The following is a 21,409-nucleotide window of genomic DNA, read 5'->3' as shown; positions in this document are numbered from 1 at the left end:
TTCTTCCCAGCATGATCAGTGCAAGAGCACCCAGAAGTGAGTGTGCTGTGTTACAGGTGTTGCTGTGGTTGCAATCTAGTGGCAACCGGTAACGATTTTTCAAGGTTCCTTGTTTTGAGCACATAACTTGAGATGCGTGCAAGAGGTCTGGGGCTTTTGGTTTTCCTTTTCAGGAGGTGCTGAGACGTCAAATGGTGCAAAGGCTCTAATTCAGCATGCAACAGTGGAGTTAAATCCCAAGTCCGTTTTGAAAATATGTGCCTTTGGCTTACACAGCACTTAATTGCACAGACCTTTTCTTTCCTGATGCTGAGGCTGCCAGAGCCTCAGCAGGAAAACAGCTTGACTATAGGAGCTGGGAGGTGGGCAGAGTATTTCTTTGTTATAAATGTAACATATCTGCTATTTCAACAGCTGAAAGACACTAAGCAAGTAAGCAGGGGTGCAGTTTGAGGGCTGGCATTTAAGAGATGTAACTTTTTTTTTTGATAGTATGAAATGAGACAGGCCAAAAATACCTTGGAGATGTCCAGGTCGCAAGGTCACTGCTGTACATTTTACATAGAGTTACAGCAGAGCTGATGTGTGCTATATTCTTGATGGAAAAAGTTGGAGGAAAAAAAAAGAGACTTTAAAATTTTGCTATTGGGAAGCAGTATTACCAAACAATTGAAGATTGGAAGCTCAGATTTTCAACAAGGGCAAATTATCATAAATCTTTTGACTTCAGTAAGAATTACGATATGCAATTCTAAGCAATTTTCTAAGCAGAGTTAGAAAAAAATAAAAACAGAATGTTTGCTCATGATATGTTGTTTGAACAGGTTTTTTGTATGTAAATGACTGTAAGTTGAAAAGCCATGAAAAATTTTCACCTTCATATTTGCTGTTTAGTTTGCATGGGAAAAAAAACCATTGCTAATTAGTTCTTGTTTACTATTACGATATTACATCACTGGACTACTGAACAGAAAAGGGAGAAAATTAAAGGAGTTATCTAAACAAAATAAGCCTTCCATATGGTACCACTGAAAACAATAGAAAATGTGAATGGTGGGCTTACAGTACTTGATTAGTGGCAGGGAAACACAGAACTTTCTGGACTGCATTGATTCTCTGTTATCTTCTCAGTCTGGTTCTCATGAGTGCTTCAAAGGAAGCATAGAAAAAATAAAAAATAAATCTGTGATAAGCAAATATAAAGAGATCTGCCCGTAAGCAAGTACCAAATGCCAAAAAGATAAAACTTCCAGCTTTCCTTATTTTCCCTGCTTCCCAAATCTGGGTGATATTTTAAGTACCTCATGCTCATTTCAATCTTGCCAAGGCTTTATGAAAATGAAAAACTTAGTTATAAGGGAAATGTAAACCACTCCTCTTTTTTTCTTTTTTCTTTTTTTTTTTTTTTTTTAATAGAGCACTTCATCTAAGCACTAATCATTGTGCTTTTCTAAATTATAAGGTGCTTTGGCAGGATTAGAAGCTCTAAGGTAACTTAGATACAATTTTAAAAGCTGGAACTTTTTTTGCATGGATGGAGGTGTCACTTTAAACTTCTTGCCTCACAACATTTACATCAAATTTTTGCATTAGCCAGTAAGTTCAAAGAAGTGGAAGGTTCTGGGAATTCTTGGAGGAATGAAGAAGTCATCATCAAAGAGACGGAGAATTGCGCTGGTGATGTGGAGAAGTGCAGGCTTCCTTCCCCATTGAAGTGAAATCCTCAAACCCAAGTTTCCTCTCTCTGTGCAAACTCCAACAGGCTTTCCCCGGGCACACCCTTTATGGTTGTTTTGGGTTACAGCAGATAATTCCTGTGACCTAACACCATAATTTCACGCTGGATTACGTCAGTGTGATTTACCTGGCGTTCTGACGTCTCTTCTCGCTTCCTGCAGTGGCAATAGCGCCTGGGAGGTGGAAGAGGTGGTGTGAGCTGGGAGGCCTTCCATGTGTTTCCAAGGGGGAGAATTAATTTTGCAAGTCCTGGAGGATGCTGCCTGTACTTTCTGCTCTTTCTACCTGGCTCTAGACCCTATGAGTAGAAGAACAGAAATTACGGAGTGCAGGCAGAGCATCCAGATGTTTACATGTAATAAATTCAAGACAAAGAGCAGTAGTATAAAATCCCTGCTGCTGTGTAATTATCTATGAATAGTGTGTGAGGTTTAGCACAAACATAAAAATGTTGCTTCCTTTTTCCTTTTTTTTTTTAAGATGAGGACTGTATAGCAAATGAGGGAGCAGAAATCAAAATCTTGAGACATGATTAACGTAATTATTCTGTTTATCAAGACATTCTGAATTGTAGAAGGGAATTCATACTGTACAAATTTAGAGACATTACATTGACAAAAATGCTGATTTTGCTCTAAGCAGAAACCGTGGTTAGGAGTATATTCTGAATTTCCAATCTATTGATTATTAAGGTAAATAAAGTACATAATTTTTGTCAACAGAACAAAGGGGAGTGTTAGGAGGTAGTTGTAAATGAAAGTGGGGGTTTTTTGACACCTTTTGTTTCTCATGCAACAGTTCTGCAGTTCATGGATATTTAAGAAAGGAAGGGTTGGAGGAGAAATTGGTCAGATAGTTTTCTAGCTCATGTTTTCTGAGAGGTTATTGTGGTCTGTACAGCATTCTTGCAGATGGTGGGCTCATCTTATGGGATGAATGGGTCTTATTTCCATCACCTTCCTCGGAGCTGTGAGTTTGTCAGCCAGGTACCTGAGCAAGATCATCCTGCACAAAGGATAAATCTTCCATGAAGTTTCCAAGTCTACTCATTTGTCAAGAGTCTCGTAATGCTTTGGCATCATTGCTGTGTCAGTTTTGTTTTCAAAACAACTATTTTAATCGGATGGTTTCGAGAGGTCTGAGCAGAGATTAGCCTCCCCAAGTCGTCTTTTTTTATCTTTAAAAACATGTCTAGAAGAAATGTCATCTCAAATAGAAATCTTCTGGAAAGATAAAAGGCTTTATAGAAGCTTTGTAGTAACTTCATTTAATGCAAGAGCTTTGTGGATTTTTTTTTCTCAGTTGTTTGTACAGAACAATGTTAAATGAAAAAATGAACAAGCGTTCAGGTAGAAACTGTGTAATACTGGAAGCTGAGGTATTTCCTGAAGTGTGGCTTAAATTGTTCTAGGGCAACTTTTCCTTAAGCCAGGAAATGTGGATCTTCCGGTGAAATTGTTTCCGCGGCAGGCTTCTGCCTAACCTGCCAGGTGGAGAGTGCGCATTTCATTTTAGAGATGCATGGCAATTACATCTTGATAGCTGAGGCCACTGAAGGCAATGCACGGCTGAACAGGGAGATACCACTTAGCAAAAGTGTAAAACTTTATCAGAATATACTGATACTAGTTTCAGCCGGTCCAGGTTGAAGTGCAGAGAAATGTTTGCATGTAATATATGAAAAGTAAAGTTAATCCGTTGAAAATAAATGTTTCACACAGAATACTTTTTCTTCTGCTACTTTTTTTGGTGGAGGGGAACATAAGTGGTTGAATTACATCATTAATTATGAATTATATTTTTCTTTCTTGTTTCTGATTCACAGTGTGTGCTGTACTTGTGGGCCTTGAAAATCCTTTACCCCAAAACACTGTTTTTACTTCGTGGGAATCATGAATGTAGACATTTAACAGAGTATTTCACGTTTAAGCAAGAATGTAAGTCTACCTTAACCATTCTCCTCTTAACTTTCTTTTCAACAACTTGATTTGTTATTTTATCAGTATTTGATACTGGTTTACCATCAGTAATTTTAAATGTACTTTTCATGTTAACTATCATTAATTTTAAATTGCAATCACTGTTCCCTGAGAGGGCAGTCGTCCTGCAGGGGCTGGCAAGGGCGTCTCAGCAGTGGAGAAAGGAAGGGGTTAGACTCCGCGCAGCAGGTAGTGACCGACCACCCGTACAAACCCAGGGGTGTCGTCACTTGGTGCTGCAGGTATCGAGACACTTCAGCTTGCCAACCTGGCCTGGGAAGCAGCCCGGGGCTACTGCGCGGCCATCTGGGCCTGGATGCTCCCGGTAAACCTGTGCTGCTGCTGCTTTTTGCAGCGGCTGCCTCTGCTGCCCCACGCAGCAGCCTGGCAGTCAAAACCTGCCAGCACGCCAGCTCTGGCACCTCTGCGACAGATCCCTGATCGCTAGTGGAGGAGGTGGCATCTCAGCAGGTCTTATCTGCAGCAGGAGGAAAATGCAAGGAATTTTTATGTTTGGGGTTTTTTTTCCCTTTAAATATGGCATTTTCACATTTACCCTGTAAGTAGGCTTAAACTTTTTGGTACGCTCTTTTTATAGGAATTCCTTTCTGTGTTGCAAGAAAGGATACAGTGACACATAAAAGCTCATTAGATGTAGACCTTCACCTGCACAATGAAGCTTTTTTTTTCTGTGACACTGTAAGCTGGAGCTATTGCCATAAGTCTGGGTTCCCTTTTTAGCATCGGGGATAAAGGAAATGTTAATTGGCTCAAAGGCTTCATGGTTTACTGAGTTTAATATGCATATTGGTAAATTAACATTTGAGCTTCATTGTACCACCTCGTTCATTTCATAATGGCATTTCTGTAGATAATTAATTATAAGGGACTGGGCTAAAGTTCTGACTACTTCATAGAGAGTATATTGAGTGATAATGTAATAGATGATAACCATTCATCAGACTCTTTAAGGCTTGCTGTATAGATTTTATGGCAGACTATAATGGTGTATTAAATTGTTTATTTACAGTTTTTTAGAAAAATGTAATAAAATTGGCAGAACTTTTATTAGTTTCACCTCAGAATCTGAAGAATTTTTCCAGCAGTGAATAACAATAAGAGCAAGATTGAGATATTAAGCAGCATCCTAATTTCTTTTTTCCTCTTAAATATTGATGGCACTTTCTGATACCGTCTTAATCTTTAAAAGGTAAAATCAAATATTCAGAACGTGTATATGATGCCTGCATGGATGCCTTTGACTGCCTTCCCTTGGCTGCTCTGATGAACCAACAATTCCTGTGTGTTCATGGTGGCTTGTCTCCAGAGATCAACACCTTAGATGACATCAGAAAAGTAAGTCTGAATAGTGCTCAGGCCTAATAAGTGAACAGTTAATCGCCAGCAACTAAAACTTGAATGCTTTCTCACTGTTGTTCATTTGTGTAAGATGCTTGTATGTCATTTTGACATTCATGTTGACATTATCACCTTTTAAAGGTCTTTTTAAATAGAACATAAAAGGAATTGCTGCAATTAGTTGTGTTTTATTGAGGTGAGGAAATCACTAGCATCCAGTAAAACAAAGGATTTATCGTGTTTGTGTTCTAAAAAAAATAAATGTGTTAGGTATATAAGTATTTAGGAGCGAATGAATACACAGCATTAATTTCTTTCAAGTATTATCTACTAGCACAATGTAAGCACACCATCTGATGATTCCTTGCACCTTGTTCGGCATTCTGCGCTTTCTTGGAGAAGAGATAAAAATAGCTCTAGAAAAACCTCAGAATACTTAAAATATATAATAAAAAAGTACGGTATGTTTGCAATGAATATAGTCAAAACAACACTATTATTTTAAGAAGAGTCAAGAGCTGCATTCTCAATAGGTCCTGCCACGTTTTTAATAGTACTGCACTTGAGTGCGTAGCAAATTGTCTAAGCAAGGCTTAGTAAGTTGACGCTTGTGTGGAACTCTTGTATTCTGAGAAGTTTCTTGTAAATCTCATGAAAGTTCAGAGAACAATGTCAAACAGTTTCTTCATGTAATCCGGTGTTGTTGCATGTTATTAAGGATTAATTTTTTTCAGGTGTTTTGTAAAAGAGATCTCAGTTGATATTTCTAAAAGGAGGTATTTAAGCCATTCATTCTTAGTGTTTCCAGCAGAAAAGATTTTCTTATTTCTTGCTTGCAGTTTGAGACTTGCAAACATGGATATATACTTCTGAGCTTTAAAGTTACTAAAAGATAAATTCTATTCTGAGGTTAATTTGTAGCCTACTAAGAACTTAATATGGTGTAAAAAAAACCTGCTTAAGCCAGTAATTACATGTTTTGGTTTAAAAACAATTAGATTAAGATATTAACTGCACTTTTAAAAATTACTGAATTAAAAGTTTTGTTTCAGAGGTAAAGGTTCGCTATCTCATTAAGCAAAAATATTCTCTGCCTAAAAATTAGCTGGCTTTGCAACAATGTAATGGCAGAGTAAAGCTGTTTAGCTCTCAGATTCTAGATTAGTGCATTAACATCTTCACTTCCCCACCCCCCCCAGCAGCTTTATTCATCTTTAGCAATCAGCAGGAATTGTTTTTGCATATTTATGAATTGTTATTTAATTTAAATGAATTACACTTACAAAAGCATTAATTGGTAGAGGGCCAAAATAAGTTAGAAGTGTAGGTATGCTATCAATATTTCATGATGAGGATGCAAAGGTAAAATTGTAGAGGTCTCTTATTAAAACTTTTTAACTGAGTGTTGAAAACATATAAAACCAATTCTTTCTCCTTGAAATTTTTTTGGGGGGGGGATAAAAAAGGTATGTTAGGTATGCTACTAAATCATTACTTGATCTTTCTGGTCAGAGTAGAGAATGTTTTGGACTGCAAGCCTGATTCATACACCCATCTTAACAAGGGGTGTTGTTATATTAAAGAGTTCTTGCAGAGGAATACTGATTTTTAATATTTCCCTATTTTGCTATACTTTGTCTTATTTGCAGTATGATTCTATATAATTTGAATTTTTAATACGAATAGTCAGGCAGAAAGAGGAATTTTTAGCTGCTTAGATTTAAATCAAAATGGGAACTTGCTTTGAAATAACTTGTATTTTTTTCTTGAGGTGCCTCACTCACATAAATCGAGTGCCATGATGTTTGAAAAATCCTGAAATACAAAAATACCGTCTTCTCTCTTGTCCACTGAAATGCTTGCAAAAAAACAGTAGAAAAAGGAAAAAAAATTGCACACAAATTCACAGAGAATGGGAATCCATTGTATCTCTTAATTTTCGGTTATGTCTGTTCCTTCTCCTCTTTGTCAGTGTTAGCAAGGGGTGTTTTACTGTCATTCAAAATCCATTGCTTTAAAGCTGACAGCAACCCAAAGCTGAAAAATAGGTTGCTTTGGGTCTTTGTTTGCCAACCCATGGAATGAAAAATAGTAACTTTGCTTCAGCGTTTCTGTGATACATAGTTGAAAGAAGTTAGTATTTCTTTGTCTCCTATTTTTCTTAGTTAGATCGATTCAAGGAACCACCTGCATATGGACCTATGTGTGACATCCTGTGGTCAGACCCGTTGGAGGACTTTGGAAACGAGAAGACTCAGGAACACTTTACTCACAACACAGTCAGGGGGTGCTCGTACTTCTACAGGTGAGTATTACTACTTTGGATGGGTTTCTGTACGTGAACTTCTGGTTTTGCAGTATAAATGTTTGCTTGAAGTTCGTGGCGCTACTTAGATAATTGGGCCTTTTTGTCTGCAGGCTTGCCTTGTTTTCACATAAATTCATGTTTGGTTTATTTGTATCTTGCTTTCACCCACAACTGGGAAACCCTAAAATGACTTAATTTTATTCACCAAAGCCTGTGTATTTTGCTTATTTCTGTTCTTGTAAGTTAGGGAATGAATGTGTCACTTCTAAAAAGGGGTAGGTACCTACATTTCTGGTTTGAAAATTAGCACTTAATTTTGAATGAAAGATGCCAGCATTGGAAAACTGACTATCTGTTGCTCTTCAGGGTAAGTAAAAATTGTGATTTCCCCACACACAGGTACTTTTTTTTTCTCTCAGTTTTATCAAACTTTTGTTTATGTTTGGGAGTAGTTCTTCCCAAAAATTGAGGATTTGAACGGCATTGGTTGAATGGGACTTGCTAAGAGCTGAAATGCAGACAAGTGCCTGTAACATTCTTGCAGAAATGTGTGGACTTAAATGCAAAGACATCAGTTCATCTTTGAAATGATTTCTTTCTATTGATGTTTGTTAGTAAAATGTAACTGTGAGAATAGTCCTGAAAAAGGTAATAGTGATGGGGATAGAAGGACATCTAAAGCAAATCTGTGGGTTAGTTTGTGACTATTTAAAGGAAACTTTCTTCTCTGTTTCTTTTCTGCTTAGTGTTAATTGTCCTTTAAGCATGGGGGGTTTTGTGGGTCTGTGTAAAGAGCCAGAACATTCTCTGTCCTTTACATTAAAGGAGTGGATTTCCTTGGGTGCTGGGGGATGTCCCACTGTCCCCTCTTTGGCAATGCACAGGGAGACCAAAGCAAGCAATGAACGGTTCCATTTTCCCAGTTCTGCCTGGGTTCTGACTGCTGCCTTTCTCCGTTTCCAGTGGTAGGCAGCTTGGTTTGTAGACCAAGTCCTGTGGACACCAGGCAGAAGACACCCTGTTAGGTGTGCTTGAGCTGGTGATGAAGAACCTCTCAAGCACTACTTCCATTCTCCCTTCATCATAGGACAGGCCTGTGTTACCTCATGAACAGCAGTGGTGATTACATTGTACCCTCCTCTGACAGTGTGGGGATTCTGAGGGGTTTTCGCTTTTTGTTTGTTTGGTTTTGATTTTGTTTTTATTACAGTAGTTAAGAACAACTTCCAAGGACACCAGAGTAACAAAACTGGCAGGAGAGGAGGTTAAATGGCAAAATGAACAATGTATCCAGTGAAATCTTAATTGAAAACTTAATTTTTGTTCAGGAGAACTGTGAAGATGCTATTGAAATGTTAAGAGGTTGTTGAACCTTTTGAGGGAGCAGTTCTGCTTCAGCCCGTGCTAGCGACACGCAAGTCTAAGTTTTCCCAACAAGCTCAGCAGAAGTGAGGAATCCAGCTCTTTTAGTTATCTTAGAAAATCTCACCTTGAACGTAGCTGACCCATAGCTCTTTAGTAACGTGTCAAAAGTAAATCAATGGCTTCCACCAGTAACCAGGAGACAGAGCTGCTAGAATCAACCTCCTTGTTGGTAACGTTAGCAGGAAGGTAACAGATGGCTTGACTTTTAGAAATTAGTTTTCCTAGTCCTTTCTTTGAGCCGTAATTGCTGCAGCGTGGGGATGGGCTGAGAACAAAGCGGTTTGCACTGCAGCCTGGGCTGCTGGCACGCACCTTTTGTGGGCAAGTCATACTGCCGCCTTCGGATCGATAACGTTTGGAAGGTGCTTGATAAATGTGTTTGGTCTCATTATGAAAGAAGGTGTCAAACTGTTGCAAACAATTGATCCATGCAGAAATGGGCTTATGACTCTGAGGGCTAAAATCATTCCTCTTCCTCTCAGCAGCAGCAAGCTCTGGAGCGTGCCTGGGACTCCCAGGCACCGCAAACAGTGAGTAATAGCTGTTTCCCGTCGTGAACCCCTCTTACAAAAGTGAAAAGCCTTGCAAACATGCCTTGTGCTTAGATACAGGGCTTATTATATACTGGAACAACTAACAACTTTTCGATTTTAGGTTTTTTTTTTCCAGAGCTCTGTTTCTTACAATTACCAGAAAATGTCCCTAAAATATATATCAGTTTCCTCCTGAAAATGTATCAGATCTAGTCTGTGTCCTGACTCATATTCAGAAAAGTGCATATTTCAGGAAAAGAGGAAATTTGTCCTAATTTCCTAATTATCAGGTCATGTGTGAGGGACATGTAACTGCTTAATGACACGAGCAAACGACTAGCTTGGAGTCACGTTATCTGAGATTACATAAAGGCAAGTATTAGTCTTAAAAGAAGTGCCTAGTTGCTCTGGAAGGTCACTAATTGCTTACCTAATGATAATCCCTGGCAAAAAAAAAAAGTATCCATCGGTGTGCAAAGTCTGATTTTGCTTGCCTTTTCTAGTTACTTCCTGAGAAAAGGAGTGAATTTCCCTGAACAGCCAGCTCAGCTTGTAAAGGAAGGACTGAATTATGTAATCCTCCTTCAAGAATGTCTGTTGATAGGATGGACTTTGTTTATTCTTTAGTGAATAAAACTTCTTAGTTTCTTCAGTCATTTTCAGAAAGGAAAGTTAAAAGCAGTGGGCATTTTAAAGGACGGTCAGGAAGATTTCAGGCGCATACGTGAGCAAGGGAAATGATTTCTAGATGTTTAAGATCTCTTAATCAATTGCAGAAAATAACTGTAATAAATAACTTTCATTTTATCAGACATGTTCATTGTAATGGCAAGTTTCAAGTGACTTTTCTCTGATTTAAAGTTATTTCCTATATATATATAGGACAAATATATATATATTATATATAATATATGTATTACAAAAATATATAACAAAATGCTATGAGGAAAATGACAGTAATGTGGCTTTCTAACTGTACATGCAACATGTTAACAGGACTTTCCAGCTCAGTAGTACACGAAATCTTCTCCATTCAGCCAAAACTCATTTGTGAAATGTTGAGCCATTTGTATGAGGTAAATACACGAGAAAGTATAAAGACTGTAGCTTACAGTAGTCTGACAAGCTTCTCACTGCATTTCTTAGGTGATTGCTCACGTACAGCCTATTGAATTTCAAACAGATCAAGTTTTTCTTCAAGAAACTTCCTTTTGTGTAAGAGTTCTTGAAACTGTTATGGCTAGCACAGTAAAATGTCAGATCTTGAAACCACAGGCCTAAACTGTCATTTAGAGACGTAAAGAATAGTCAGCTTAATTTTCAAGGGTGCTAAGAGTCAACACTTAATGCACCCCTTTTGCATCCAGCAACATTTCGCAGTATGGATTGTCAAAATTTATAGATCCTTGGAAATAGCAATAGCACAATGCCACAGTGAAAAGTAACTGTGAAATTTAAGTAATTCTTGGAAATTTATTAAAGTTCTCTGTATCTTAAAGTGAACAAAGAGCAATTGTGATAAGATTTCATTTCCCCTTTCTGAAATTTAAGGTTCTATGTCCTTCGCAGTCATGGTCATGTTTGCAATTTCATGAAAAAGTAGAAATAATTAATGGAGTGCTAGTTGTGTAAATTGTTTTTTAATTATTCACTTAACTAAGTGAAGCCTTTCTTTCATCCTTACCCAAAATAATGTCATATTCAGGGAATGTTATGAACAAGAGGGAATTAATTTGTCCCTGAGTGATATTCCCCCCTTCCCCGCCCCCACCCCCCGATTTTTCACCTGATCCAGCTGATAAAGAGGTTTTCCTCTTTGTTTATCAGATCATCTAGCTTTGCCTTGAATTTATTTAGTGAACATTTATTTGCACTTAGCTGGTTGTACTGACCTTGCCAATGACCCATTGCACTTACTTCATGGACTACTGGTACAGTAACTCTCAGGCATTTCTATAAGAAACGTATCTGACTTGGCAAGATATACTGCTACTTATCATCTTGGGAATGGCTTCTTTCAGTGATCAGAAAGCTTGAAGAAGTCAGCTGGACTTTTTTTTTCTCTGAAAATAATATTAACATATAGAGAGACAGCCACTAAATGGGTTTGGGCAATTGTTGAGGCATGGGGAAAATTCTCTCCTTTCTAAGCCACACTAGGATGGGGAATGTCATCATTCCCATAAGATTTACTGGATGGATGAAGAATTAAAATGTTCTTTCATTGCATTTGGACAAAGTTACTATAAGCATGCATGGTCCTAACCATGAAAAGTTGCAATTGGATTCACGCCCAGCTTGTTTCATTTCCTTTGTGTCAAAGCTCTGGTAAAGAACGTCGGGAGTTTGCTTGCACCACTGAGTTAATTAGCAGTGTCTTATCATATGTAAAGTATATCAAGGGCTTCCTATCAGGGGCAAGCACATGTGCAAGCTTAGCACTCACTTTCTGGGATCATTTATGTGTATAAGACTTGGTTAATTACTGACTGTTAACATGAGCATGAGAGTGATGTGAGCCTGGCCAAAGTCAATGGATGGCCTCAGAAGTAGAGCAGATACTCAGAAGTTTCCTGCAGGCATGGTGCTCCAGCCTCTTGGGTTTTCTTAGTGAGTTTAATATCAGTTCTTAAGGAATGTTGAGCTTTATAAAGCTGTTTGGCTGTTGACTACATTGTTAGATTTTTCAAAAGCAACAAAAAAACAAAGGCAGAAACGGTTAGCAGTGGCAAGAGTGACTAGCATTGCAGACTCCTCTGAGAACTTCATTTGCCAGCCTTGGACAGCAGTGAAATGGTTTGGCCTTACAGATGCTCTGGGGCAGAATAATAATTTTGGCCCTGCCAGCACATCATTTCAGTGGTTTAATTTACATGCATGTTAAGTTTGTGAGTATGCAAGGACTAGAGAAATGTCTGCTAAAAGCTTTTGAAGACTGTAATGTGTTTCACCTCAGGGTGTGAGGCACAGTTGTATGAATGTGGGGTTTTGTCGGTTTGGGGTTTTTTTTTTAGTAGCAGCATTTTAAACAGATTCTTTTGCCCACTTTTCCACTCTTCCTTCTCCCAGGCCAGAAGCTTTTTGCTGCCCTCGCATTATCTGCCCAGCTGTATTGGTAGAATTGCTCGTGTGCTCCATCAGACCTGGGAACACATCCAATTTTAAAAGAATGACTCTGCAAAAAGATATGTGTTTATTTGTTCTAATCCCATGCAGTTCCCTGCTCCACTTCTCAGTGCAGCTCTGCAGACAGCACAGCTAAGGGCAAGAAAAAGCAGGTGGGAAGAGATGTGCTGGGAGCTGCCTAGGACAGTAGAGCAGCAAACACATTTGCCTTTGGAGACTGATGTGTGAGGCCAGTGGGCTTTGCTGAAAACCTGTTTTTATATGTGCATGTAATCTTAGAGAAGCTGCTGGGCTAAATTTGAACGCCCTTTTTTTAAAGAAATGTTTACGCCTCTGCTTTAATGGTATGATGAAGGATATGAAAAAAAAGAGATTAAATCCATCCAGTTTTTCCAGTTATTGGTGGAAGAGCAATTTGAAAACATCTGCCATTTTGGTTCATGTTAGCAAAGTACTGCTTCTCTTCCAAAACTGCATAGAAGTAATCAGTGATCATGCAAAAGAGACCTCAGAACTAGTAAACTATGCATGAGACATTTTAATGAAAAAAGGATGCCAAAGTAGGGAATGTAACAGTCACATACTCCATAGAGAATAACATCTCTCTAGCTTAGTGGTGGGGTATTTTGTTTTCTCCGTGAGTCACAGCTCTTCCGTGATTCAGCATGACACATGAAGTGCAGGCAGAAGGCTGGGTCATTCTGGAAAAGCCTGTTGCGTGGGGGGTTTCTGTTTGTTTGTTTTCCCTCTTGGCCAACTGCTTTATTTCTGGCTCATCTGAATTACAGTCTGGGCTCTGCAAAGCAGGGCAAGGAGGAGAGTGTTTCTGGAAGGGTAGCAATCAGAAAAACTTGTAGGGAATTTGATTACAAGACAATTTTCATTACAAAGATTAGGAAAAAAATTTCCAAGCAGAAATCTTTTCTGTAACAGCTTGTTTCTGATAACTTTTGCCATAATCTCTGTTTCACTGGCATGTTGCAGGACTTCCTGCTGTTTACCTGGAGGGCATGTATTTTTGTGTTGAGGACTGTTGTTTAATATGAAACTGCATTTGGGCAGGAGCAAACCGATGTTAAGAAAGTGCTGTAAATTAAAGCCCTGTATTTATTGTCACAATTGGTATAGCATATGTAATAGCTGCATATGGTGAAAACTTTGCTTCTCCCCAGCCCCCACTTCAACAAGTAGCTGAAGAAAAATGCCTGAGAGTTGCTTTGCCTTTTTCAAAATAAAATATCCAGATAGACTGCTCATGGGTTGTAGTGGTCTGGGTAATATGAGTGTTTGCTCATAACAGATACCATGCTATTCACTTAGAAGAAAAGATGGCAGCCAGATTTTTATTTTTTTGTGTGTATTTGCATGGAGCACTATGTGGCATCTCTGCCTTTCTAGGCGTGGGCCCTGTAGAATCAGCCAAATTCTGCTAGTAGAAGTCTATTTTCCACGCATTTATGAAGAATAAGATAATTAAGGAATAAAAGAAAAACCTTTTGTACTTTGAAATGGAAAGAAGAACCTATCTTGTCTATTTAGGAGCATTTTTTACCACTTCATTATAGCTTCTTTAAAAGCAGTACTTAACACAGGATGAAAAGAATACTATGGGAAAAAAAAAAAGTAACAGGCTAGACATTTTGAGCAGCTGCACTGATAATGAACATAATCAACTGTCTATCAGATTTTTCATTATAGACCCCAGTTTTCAGAAGTTAATGTAAAAATTTCTAAACAAAATGTACCATAAGTCTACATTTAGTCACAATTAATTATGAAAAGAAATGTATGCAAATTAGTTCTCATTTGCCAGTGGTTTGAATGGCAGCCTGTCAGCATTTGAGATCACTGCAGTTGCCAAAATGATACCCCCCGTAATTTGGGAATTGAAATTATTTTATAATGGCAATCTTTTTAGACAATTCCAAATACCCAACCTGTGACTGAGATTATATGCTAGATGGGTCAAGTCCAAAAACAGCAATATACCATTCTACTGGGTTTGTAGCCTCTAGCTGCAAATGACATTTCAGCTTCAAAATATCCAGGAAGCTTGGAGGCAAGCAGTAGCATTTCTCTTGGATAAACTGAAGGAAGATGATGCATTAGATTTTGTATTATTTTCTTTCATGAATTTTCATCTCTTTCATGCATGAAGTTAGAAACTGATGGGGCTGTTAAGTGATTGCAAGTGGGCTCTGGAGGTGGTCCATGAAATCATGGCGGGAACAGCAGGTCTTTTGTATAATGTTTAGTTGAGATTTTTTTTTTTTAACTTGCTCAGTATGTTTAGCAACAGCTTTTACTTAAGTATTTTGCATAACAGTGTTAATGTATGACTGCATCTTGCCCCTAAGGTACTGCAAAACAGTCTGCTCTTGCCATGGTCTCTGATAATACATACAGTCCTGTAACGTAATACCTGTATGTGAGTTACACTTGGAGATTTTCATGGTTTAACCCCAGCCAGCAACTAAGCACCACGCAGCCACTCACCCCTCACTGCTCTCAGTGGGATGGGGAAGAGGATCAAGAAAAAAAAAGTAAAACTCGTGGGTTGAGATAAGAGCAGTTTAATAACTAAAGTAAAATAAAATATAATACTAACAATAATAATTAAAAAAAATAGTTGTAATGAAAAGGAATATAACAAAAAAAAAGAGAGAAATAAAACCCAAGAAAAAGACAAGTGATGCACAATGCAATTGCTCACCACCGCTGACCGATGCCCAAGCAGCAATCCGCCCCTCCTGGCCAACTCCAACCAGTTTATATACTGGGCATGACGTTCCATGGTATGGAATATCCCTTTGGTTAGTTGGGATCAGCTGTCCTGGCTATGCTCCCTCCCAGCTTCTTGCACACCTGCTTGCTGGCAAAGCACGGGAAACTGGAAAATCCTTAACTTAGGATAAGTGCTACTTAGCAACAACTGAAACATCAGTGTGTTATCAACATTATTCTCACACTAAATCCAAAACCCAGCACTGTACCAGCTACTAAGAAGAAAATTAACTCTATCCCAGCTGAAACCAGGAGAGAGATTCAGAGACTCTGCAAGTTTGTGTTACAGGTACACTGCGAGCCCATTGTGCTGCAGAACCAGAACAGAAGTGATCATGGAGATGCCTTAGTGGCTTCCCCAACACCTTGTATTTCCTTCTTTAAACCTTTCCAGCTGTTCTATTATTTGAACTATAGGAGAGTTGAATCAATAGTGGAAAATAAACATGATGAACGGATGTTAATGCAGGGTCTATTTTACTTTTTCTCCAGCCATCAGGTGACATTTCAGAGCTGCTATGTGAGGTTTACACCTTTTGCCACCAGTTTTGATTTTTTTTGAGTAACAGTTTTGTTTGTTGCTCTCCAAATTGCCCAGCAGTAAGAAGAGGGAATTATAACATCTATATGTCACATCCTGGGCCTCAAATCCAGGAAGAATCTAGGTCCTGGTCCTGGTCTCAGGTCAGACATTGCTCTGGGGCAGGATGCACTCAGAAGGCAGTCCAACTCCCCACCTGTACCAGCCTGCTTCTCCACCACGTTGCCTTTGGAACTAGAGCGCTTGGAGCTGGTCAGGCTCCAGTCAGACAGGGACACAGGAGAGTAACAGCTCAAACTCCTGTGCCTGGCCAGCTTGTCTTGCTGCTGATGTGCAGGCAACCTCCGCTACTGGAAGTAAATTCAGGTAGTGACAGGAGGTGGTAACTTGGTTTGTCCCCAGGTTTAATGTTTTAAATGCAACTCCTTTAAGCTGCTAGTGAGAACGGAGCCAATACCATGCTGCATCCTTGCCAGTGAGCAACGTTAAATTCATAAGTGCCTTTCAGACATAGGGTCACCATGCTGCAGGGGTGTGGATGAGGCCACCTGCTACCTCACAGGGGTGCCCGCTTCCCACCCTGCTGAGAGGTCATGAAATATAAAGCAGTCAGCTGAACGATTGCTTGGTTTCAAGGGTGAGAAATAAATCTGGATTAAGCAAAACAAATTGTATAGGACTGGCCCGAAGAGGGAGAAGAGGGAAGAGCTCTAGATGTCATCTGAATATAAACTCTTTCCCACCGCTTAGATGTTTTTAAGGGGCCTGGTAAGGTTTTGCCAAATCTGTGAAGTCTTTTTTTATTCCAGTGCCACTTCTCCTTTACCCCCTTCCATGCATGTTCTTTGTTCTGTTTTGCTCTTGCTACGGTTGGCTTTGGACAGGGGAAGCCAGAAAGCTTTGGCTTTCTTGGGTTCTGCATTAAATTACTAACGACAGGAGAAGAGAGGTTTTGCTTCCTGTCTTGAAGTGATAGATGGCCATCGTGCTTGTTATCCTTCAGTACAGGCGTGGAGAGTCATCAGTGGTTTAAAAGCAAGAAGAAAACAGCCATTACAGAAAAAAACCAAAACTTATTTTCAAAAGCAACAAAATGGAGTCATTTTAAGTTCTGTAACATTTATTTAGGTATAATTTTAAATAGCTTTTCTCTGAAAACTTAATATTTCACACTTCTGCTGTCAAAACTGCGTTCAGGTTATGATATGTTTTGTTTTTCTTGTATGTGACTTCCGTATGTGTTCAGTGTCTTGAACAGCAAGAATGGTTTTCACGGTACTGAGGTTGTAAGAAAGGGCTCTTCCATTCTCCTTGAAAGCAACACTGTCCATGTGCAGTGAAAAATATGATAGAGATTCCTCTATCACCATTTTCACCTAATGATTTTGGTTTTGCTCATACAGTAGAACATGTCTTGGAAAGATGTATTCAATGGGCACATATTTGGGGTTTCAGAAGTCACAGAATTTACATTTTAAGTTACCAAGGGGAAAGAGAATTCTTGTTTATCAAGGAGATAAAGTTCAGAAGATCAAACATCTCCAGTTTAGAGATTGATTTGCCTTTCTTCTTTCTGTCTTTCTCCCTCTCTTTCCACACACCACCTTATTATCTGGTGTCCGTAAGCAGCCTGTGCATACCGTAGTTAGTGGGCGAGGAGGTTTTCTGTTGCAAGCAACCATTGTATCACATTTTTCTTTTTCAGAGTACATTGAATCTTAAAGTATAATAAGAGAAATTTCTTTCTGACAAGCAATAGGGTGATTGTTGTTATGTAATGAATTGCAACTTTCCAGCGTTCCTCTCCACGCAGTTATGGGGTGGGATTAAAAAAGGTGCTGCTGCTAGTGTTGTCTCTACTGAAATCTGCCTGCAGAGCAGGGGCTGATTTCATGAATGATGCATGTTGGATGAAACATTTTTTGAAAGCTAGAGCTAAATGTGGTGCTTCTGATAATGCTATAACAGGTGCTATTATTTTCTTCCAACAGTTACCCTGCTGTATGTGAATTCCTACAGCACAATAACTTGTTATCTATACTCCGAGCTCATGAAGCCCAGGATGCTGGGTAAGTACGTGTGGAGAGGGGATACTAATAATGAATAATGGCTTACCGTTGTCAAACAGAACAAGGAAAGAAAGAACAACTGAGTGAGAATGAACTGGAAAACTTAAAATTAAGTTGCAACAGCTCTCACTTTTTATTAATGCTATAAAAACATACACTGGCATTAGAACATCTTTTACATGATTATTACTGAGTTACAGGACTTAATGAATCCTCATATATCCCACTTAGTTTGCTTTAGTGATTTTAAGTGGCATAAAATGGCCAAAAGTTATTTGGATGCCAGACTTGGGAAGGAAAACAAATTCAGCTCAGAAAAAGAAGTTTTGCAAATGTGCCTGAGACTTCTGACACACTGATTGCCACAACACCTGGGAAGTGATTTGGCTTACAAAGGCCAGAACTCTCATCTCTTTCACACCTACCTGAAAATTCTGGACCTACTGGTTTTATGCTTTATCAAGAAAATAAACGTGTGGAACTCAGTAGCCAAAAATTATTTTAGGCAGGAGTATCATTAATGAATTTAAGGAGTTTATTAAGACACTGTGCAAAAACAATCCAGATCAAGCACTGGGTGGTGTTGATGGTTCCCTCATGAAACTGTTGCTAGTGTAAAGACAGAATTTTTTATGCTGCTTTAAAAAAATTATAAAAAATTATCTATTAATTGAAATGTACCATACTTGTGAGATTTTAATGAAGGATTGGTATATGAATAAATAATTTTGCATATCTTGCATAAATTATTAATGTGTTTATTTGGAGGTAGAAACTTTACCCAACCTGAATAGTAATAACAAATAAAGTAGCAAGATTGTAGGAATGAGGTTGATATTCACTATGCATATAAAAAAACTATTCTGAATGTTTGAATTAACACATACTTAAAAACGTCAATGCAATTAAAAGCAAGCTATTACTGTGCCAAAAATAACTGGCATGAAATACCCAAGGGTAATGAAATTTCATTTTTATTGTATTGCTTTCCAATAAAGGGTGAAAAATAAAACTTTGTAGAAGGGATTGCATTGAAACTATACAATGGTTTCAGTGCAACTATTGTGGATGTTTGCCAAATTCTTCAGTTTCTTGTAGCTGAAGACTGAAGAACAGTATTTGGTGTTACTTGTGTCTTAGTAAGACAAAAGTACTGTTTGGTTGGTTTGCTTCCAATTACTTGCAGGTTTAATGCATGATTGATTATATGTTGGTCCAATAAGCCTTTTATTTTTCATAAGGCAGCAAGGCTAGGTAATGAAAACATGCAAGCATTAATCCACTGGCTAATAGACTGTGTGAGATTAGACACAGCACTGAAAATATTGGACCTCCTGTTTCCCCTCCCCTTCTCATACTTTCCATCTCCCCTGGCCTGGCCATCACTTGCATGCCCAGAGAGGGCAGGCAGCTGGAGAGTCATGGAGGACGTGCACTTCTCTTCTGAAGGCAGTACCGTGCATCTCCAAGGCACGTGCTGGTGCTTGCCTTCACCTGCAGTCCCACGGAGGGAAAGTCTGGGAACGTCCTGGGGTGCACGCGCATAGAGGCCACCTGGCTCCAGGGATGGGCACGGAGCGAATTCGTAACAAAAACCACCTCTGGCTCACTAAATTTCAGACGGAGGCACAGCTTTCAAGCATGGTGTGGATCCTTGGCCATCCCAAATGGATATAATGAATAAGCCTGCAGGAAATACTTTCTTCCATGGCTTTAAAAAGCACGTATGCATGTTTTTCTGTCTTGGCATTTGTTAACAGCCAATGCAGTAAGGTACCAGGGTTTTTTGCACTATATTTGGTCAGTGACAAATATACATACAACACTGGGCAATAATTAGTATCTTTTCTTTCCTTTTAGGTACCGTATGTACAGGAAAAGCCAAACAACAGGCTTCCCTTCACTAATCACAATTTTTTCAGCACCAAACTATCTAGATGTATACAATAACAAAGGTAAGAATTTAATTCCTGTTAGTATACAGTAGACTGTACTTCTCTTCACTCAAATATATTACATTGGTTTTCTTTTTCACTCCTTCCTCTATTTATCAGTTCATGCCCATTTTCTTCCTCTATTTATTAGTTCATATCCATTCCATTTAGTACGTAATACAAATCTAATTAAATTTATTACAGGCAGATGTATGCTTCTGAACATAACTGTAGATTCTGATATGCCTTAGGATATTTCTGTATTTTGAGTGCAAGTTATGTAAATGTTACACAGGAAGCAAAACTGAAAACAGCTCTATTAACTAAGAGAAGTATATTAAGAAATGCTGTGTGTGAGCTGTTCAGAGCCCAGTGTCCCTTATAATTAATTATTTGTACCTTTGCTCCTTTCCAATAAAATTAATGGAGTTTGTATATGCAAACCCTCTAGCCAGCTAACAAACTTTGACAGATCATCAGTGGATAAAGCATGAGATAGATACTGTCTGAGTTCCTTTATGTTTTGTTTTTTTAATCACTTGTAAACTATTAGGTAGGAAATGAAATATCATTAGCCAAAAAAAAAAAAGGTTACTGCACAATTAAGCAGTCACTGGTCACTCTATAAAGACTCTACTGAATACAAGTGTTTGCAGCTTCTCTGAGTTTATTAGTTTATTGCATTCCCTGAAATCTCCTCTAAGGATCTGGAAAAAAAAAAATCATGTTTCTGAAAATAAAACATTCTAATAAACCTGTCCTCCTATATCTTGAAATGAGCAGTAATGTTTACTTTCTCCTATTCCCAGTAAAGCTAAATTTATTTGTGTTTCTCTGTGAGCAAAACAAAATAATTTTTTTCTCAATGATATTCTTGAAAGTAGTTCCATTGCAAAAAGATCAATCTTTCTTGAGAAGAGACATCTTTAATCTGGATGCTTACCTGCAAAGGAAGTAAGCAATTTTAAAATTTTTTTTTAAACTTGCAAAAGAAAGCTCTTCAGGCATCATTTTATATTATAAAACTTATAATCTAAAAGCTGTTATTCCATGAACTGTATGCAAGGGAAGGAAACACTTCACTGTTAGATAATGGGGTTTGTACACTTCGGTGTTCTCCATAAGTGTGTTAACTTGTGGAAAAAACTAATAAAAGCATTCTGCAAAAAACATGCAAGCAGAGCTGTCAGTAGCTACTTTTGTAGAAGTAATAATATAGGGACTCCACTAGCAACCCAAAAAGCACAGGATGAAACAAGGAATGTGTTAATTTTCTTGGCAGCATCGTTGCTGTTGGTGGAAAAGTGTATTTAATCTCTGGGTTGGCTGCTTTGGGTAAAACGTAGACCGATGACGGGTCTGTACAAATAAGGTGACAGAAAGTGTTCACCTTTTGTTTCTTAATGCGTGTAGGCCGTTGTGTGCACATGAAGGCAATGGGTGAACAATGTGAGATTTTTGTCATGAAGGCAAATGTTAAATGTAAAACAATGATTTATAATATTAAAAATCTTGAATTTGAAACCACAGAGTTTGGGTGGTGAAGAGAAGTGCCTCTCTGTTATCTGTGTTTCGGAAGAGAGGGTCATTTCCCTTGTTCCAGGATGCTCCACT

At 38.5% G+C, this 21,409-nt stretch overlaps 1 protein-coding gene across 2 annotated transcripts in view; it reads left to right on the top strand.

Moving 5' to 3' along the window:
• PPP3CA (protein phosphatase 3 catalytic subunit alpha) overlaps positions 1–21,409 on the top strand; it is a 202,859-nt gene that overhangs the window by 150,882 nt on the left and 30,568 nt on the right. For both annotated transcript variants that reach the window (XM_050895410.1, XM_050895409.1), the window contains exons 4-8: positions 3,563–3,674; positions 4,927–5,072; positions 7,241–7,380; positions 17,784–17,861; positions 19,722–19,816. In XM_050895410.1, the coding sequence (XP_050751367.1) occupies positions 3,563–3,674; positions 4,927–5,072; positions 7,241–7,380; positions 17,784–17,861; positions 19,722–19,816 (571 nt within the window). The remainder of the gene's footprint in view (positions 1–3,562; positions 3,675–4,926; positions 5,073–7,240; positions 7,381–17,783; positions 17,862–19,721; positions 19,817–21,409) is intronic.

This window comes from Gymnogyps californianus, chromosome 4, assembly GCF_018139145.2.
Source record: "Gymnogyps californianus isolate 813 chromosome 4, ASM1813914v2, whole genome shotgun sequence".
Classification (NCBI taxonomy): Eukaryota; Metazoa; Chordata; class Aves; order Accipitriformes; family Cathartidae; genus Gymnogyps; species Gymnogyps californianus.
This window is presented reverse-complemented; position numbering and strand designations above follow the sequence as displayed.